The 4,359-nt window shown below is 59.9% G+C and overlaps 1 protein-coding gene across 1 annotated transcript in view; it reads right to left on the bottom strand.

The window, feature by feature from the left end:
• Positions 1 to 221: 221 nt before the first annotated feature.
• The window catches only part of RHBG (Rh family B glycoprotein), a 13,741-nt gene continuing 9,603 nt past the window's right edge, over positions 222 to 4,359 (bottom strand). Inside the window, exons 5-10 of the mRNA XM_004714709.2 lie at positions 3,510 to 3,676; positions 3,108 to 3,245; positions 2,844 to 2,977; positions 2,083 to 2,204; positions 852 to 925; positions 222 to 685 (exon numbers count right to left, since the gene is read on the bottom strand). Coding sequence (XP_004714766.1) covers positions 617 to 685; positions 852 to 925; positions 2,083 to 2,204; positions 2,844 to 2,977; positions 3,108 to 3,245; positions 3,510 to 3,676 — 704 coding nt within the window. The 3' untranslated portion in view covers positions 222 to 616. The remainder of the gene's footprint in view (positions 686 to 851; positions 926 to 2,082; positions 2,205 to 2,843; positions 2,978 to 3,107; positions 3,246 to 3,509; positions 3,677 to 4,359) is intronic.

Raw genomic sequence — 4,359 nt, 5'->3', positions numbered from 1 at the left:
GCACTGTGCGAACCCTCCTTTCCAGGAGGGAGTGAGCTCCCCGTCCCCGGGGAGGCAAACAAGCTACCCAGCAAATTCTAGACTCCTAGAGTGTGTGCCACACAACTTGGGAGGTAGAAAGTCACCAGCAAGGTCCTTTGCCACCCCGAGAGCCTCACACCGGATCAGAGGACAGGAGGAACGCCTACATTTGCAGGGCACGAAAGGAGAGGCCGAGTCCCTCAGGAAGATGGCAGTGTTTATCACCCTCAGGGAGCCAGGCCTTGGCTCTGACTTCCCTGCCGCTGTGTGCCTGGGCCAGTGGCTCAGCCTCTCAGGTACCTCTGGAGGAGCTTTCCTCAGGGAGAGAGGCATTTGGGTGCCCCACTCTTGGCCCTTTGTCCCACACTTGCAGACTGTAGGGATGTGGTCCACTGGTGAGACCGTCCCACCACACCCAGTGACAGCCCCCACCTCCCGGCCTCCTCCTGCTCCTCCTCCCACACAGCCCAGGGAAAGCGGGCTCCCTTTGGCTCCTGTCCTTTCTGCAGCGGGAGTGGTGGGAGGTAGCAAAGAAGAGCTGCCCCATGTCTCCTGGTCTCCTGACAGGAGTGTGTCCTCTTGGGCTGGCAGCAGGCTAGGCCTGAGTGTCAGGTTCCTCGGTCCTCAGAGGTCCGTGGGCTTCATCCTCATGTTCCTCAGGCACCTGGAAGGCAAGATGGCCGTGCCAGTGAAGGGACAATTCCAGGGAGCCTCAAGAGGCAACACCGCAGGGGTGTGGCCCGAAGGAGAATGTATAGACAGGAAGGAAGGAGGTGACGCAGGCAGGGTGGTCTCAAGGGGGAGCAAGAAGGGCTTCGGCCAAGTCTCACCTCCCAGTAAAGCTGGTCATCAAAGCACTGGGAGTCTGAGGGGGAGTCCAGGAAGGGCAGCTTCAGCAGGAGCCCTGCAAGGGAGATGGGCGAGGCTTGGCAGTGCTGCCCAGCACCTCGAGCACCGAGGGCCTGGGGGGTGTGAGGTCGACCCAGTGCCTGGCCAAGCAAACCACCACTGTTGGAGGGAGTTTCCAAGCTTGTGGGAAAATCCCTTATCCATTTCACCTCTAGGGTCTGGAAGCCCCCTCAGATCGCTGGCTGCTGAACCCTGCACGGTCTGCCGGAGAGGCCACGCCAACCTTGCCGGCCAGTCGTATCTCTGCCTCGAGGCTCAGAGACGGGAAACTGGCCCCAGCTCACCATGTGAACTGACAGCTGCCGGACTCTCGGGGCGGGGGAGGAGGAACAGAAAACAACGTGTGCTGAATGTGTGAGTAAGCGAATGATGAAGTAAGTGAGCCCTGGAGAGGGGATGAACATCTCGAGGTGGACATGCCATGCCGTAGAAACGGGGCCACAGCTTTTCTTCTTGAAGCCCAGAAGGATACAAGCTAGATACCATGGAGGACTGCCTGACCAGGGACCAGGGACAAGCTGCCTCTGTAGAAGGTGTTGATCCACTGTCTAAAGGCGAGGTGGCCCCGTCCATCTCCTCCTGGCCCTGCTGGCCAGTGCAGGCCTCAGCCTGAGGTTGTGCTGCCCTCTAGTGGCTCATGGGGGGAGTACAAGGGCCACAGGGCCAGACTGGCTTCCCTGTGGCATTTGGAGAATATGAGCTCCCTCTGGCTCCCCCTCCTCACCTGGAGGTTGCTCCTGAACCCCACCCCTCATCTCGCACAAGTCTGAGGGGCTCTAGAAAGTTCGTGGAAGTTTTCATGATCTTTCCCTTCCATTTTGTTCATGAACTTTTTGAACTCCTTGCTGATGGTGGGCGCCTGGTGGGTACGGGTTGGGCTGCTAACCGCAGGTCAGCAGTTTAAGCCACCAGCCGCCCCCCAGGAGAAAGAGGGGGCGTTCCGCTCACATCGAGAGTTGCAGTCTGGGGACCTCACAGGAGCAGTTTGACCCTGTCCCTGAGGGCCGGAGGGGCTGGCATAGGCCCCAAGGCAGTGAGCTTGGGTTTTGTGATTTTTTTATGCGAGTGACTGAAAGGGGAAATAACAACTCTTCTGTCTAGCCCCCTCCCCGGGGCTCTGTCAGCCCCCACCCAACCAACAAGCTCACTCACCTCCAAGCCCCGCACCCACAGAAGCAAACATCAGGGTGACAAGCAGTCCGCCGAGCTGGTGCACAGCCTGAGAGGTGGCGCTGCGCTGGCCCTGGGCAATGAGTGGAAACACGCTCTCCAGGCTTTGGGGAGAAGGGGGGCGGGGGCCGGGCTCAGGGCTGGTCCTCATGCAGTGGGCACACTGCCAGGCCGAGTCTCCCCTCTGGCCCTTGCCGAAGCCAGCCCCCTCTACCCCCAGCCTGCAACTTTTGAGACTCAGTGTAAGGGTCCTCTTGCCCACCCTTGTCCTCCCTCTGAGCCCTGGTGTGAAAAACGAGATGCTCAGGGGCCTGATCTCTTGCGGCCCCTTTAAAAGCGCGCAAACATCCTTGCCATGATTTGTCCAGTGGCCTTCGGTTCCACTGCCTGAGGGCGGGAGGTAGTCCCTGGGTCAACCTGGCTCATCCCAATTTTCTGCACACAGATGAGTGAGGGAGGGGGGGAGTGATAAAGGAGGCTGTGTGCAGTGGTTATGCGTTGGGCTGCTAACTGCAAGGTCGGCAGTTCGAAATCACCAGCCACTCCCTGGGAGAGAGAGCAGACTTTCTACTCTTCTAAAGAGTGACAGTCTCACAGGAGCGGTTCTACCCTGTCCTCTAGGGCAGCTAGGAGTCGGCCTGGACTCAACAATAGGAGTTTGATTTTGGACAAGCAGTGGAGGCGGGGGAGAAGGGTCATTCAAAGGGGTCATGATGACTCCAGAGAGGACCAGGGAAACTCACCCGTCTCCATAAGCATCGTGGGTGGCCAGTGCAGTCACGAGGACCCCCAGGAGGGCCCCCAGGATCCCCGGCATCCCGTGCAGGTTGTGTACTCCGCAAGTGTCTTGGATTTTGAATTTTGACTCGAGGATGGGCTGGAGAGTGGGGCACCCATGATGAACCTCGAGTGTCCCCTCCCACCCCTATCCCGGCCCCACCCCCGAGAGGGGAAGGCAGGGTGTCGAAGCCTCCCCATGATCCCCAGGACCCCAGAGGCAGCTCTACCGTGAAGAACTTGTACCCCAGCGTAGAGACAGTCCCAGCCAGGAAACCGGCGGCCAGGGCCCCGAAAGGTGTCAGCAGCATTTCACTTGCTGTCCCCACCACCACCCCTCCAGCCAGTGCTGCATTCTGGACGTGGACCTAAGGGTGCAGGGAAGAGAGCAGGTCAGGGGAAGCCTTTTCAGATCATTGCCCCCATCCCAGACCAGCCCCATCCTCCCACGCCGCAGGACCTCCTTTCTGCTCCCTACCCGCTGACCCTCCCATGCTGTTGCCCCCACCCGGCCAGGGGGAGCCCTCACGCCCTGCCCTGCCCTGCCCACTGGAGAACCTCCCTTGAAGAACCTTAGATCTCCCTCCCTGGTCCCCCCAAGCTACCCCTCTCCCAAGGTGCCGTCTCCATACCATGTCCAGCCGCCCGTTGTCGCCAACGAGGGCAGACAGGGCAAAGGTGCTGAGGGTGCTCGCGGTCAGGGAGTAGTAGGTGTTGAGGGCTGTCCGGTGCTGCCCGTCTCCCAGGGTGGTGGGCGCAGAGTTGAAGCTCGGCCAGAAGAGCCACAGGAAGATGGTCCCTGTGTGACACACAGGGAGCGGAGAGGAAGTGCCCCCCCCCCCACGGGCTACAAGCTGTGTAACTGCAGCCAAGTCTCTGTTCTCTTTCAGCGGCCTGCCCCTTGCCCCATGGGGCGAGGGTAAGCCTAGGCTCCACACAGAGCTTGGCTGAAATCAGGGGAAGCATCGACCACGGGCAACCTGAGGCCTGGCAGGCATTCCTCAGCCCAAAGCAAGCCCCTGCACCCCCACCGCCACCCCCCACCCCCCACCTCAGGGTGGTCCTCCCTGCAAGACACAGTGGGCCTGCTTCGCAGGTTCCCCAGGTTGGCATCCCGGTGGGAGTGGGCTGCCTCCTCTCTCCACGGAGCAGCTGGGGGGTTTGAACTGCTCCCCTTCCGCTTAGCATCAAAGCACATCAGCTCTGTGCCCCCCACCAGCGGGCCAAAAACCCTGAGACGCCCGGCCAACCGGTGATTCCGGCTCCTCATGAGTGGACAGGGCGGAGTAGAACTGCCTCAGGGGGTTTCCAAGACTCTAACTTTCTCTTTTTTTGGCGTTTTCTTGGGTTTATTTTTGTTTTGTTTTTAAATTTTAATACATCATTTTACTGGGGGCTCTCACGGCTCTTAGAATCCATCCATCCATCCATCCACCCACCCACCCATCCATCCACCCATCCATCCATCGATCCATCCATCCA

This window comes from Echinops telfairi, unplaced genomic scaffold (genome assembly GCF_000313985.2).
Source record: "Echinops telfairi isolate 266 unplaced genomic scaffold, ASM31398v2 ScPeMD7_7425;HRSCAF=8463, whole genome shotgun sequence".
In the NCBI taxonomy this organism is placed as follows: domain Eukaryota; kingdom Metazoa; phylum Chordata; class Mammalia; order Afrosoricida; family Tenrecidae; genus Echinops; species Echinops telfairi.
This window is presented reverse-complemented; position numbering and strand designations above follow the sequence as displayed.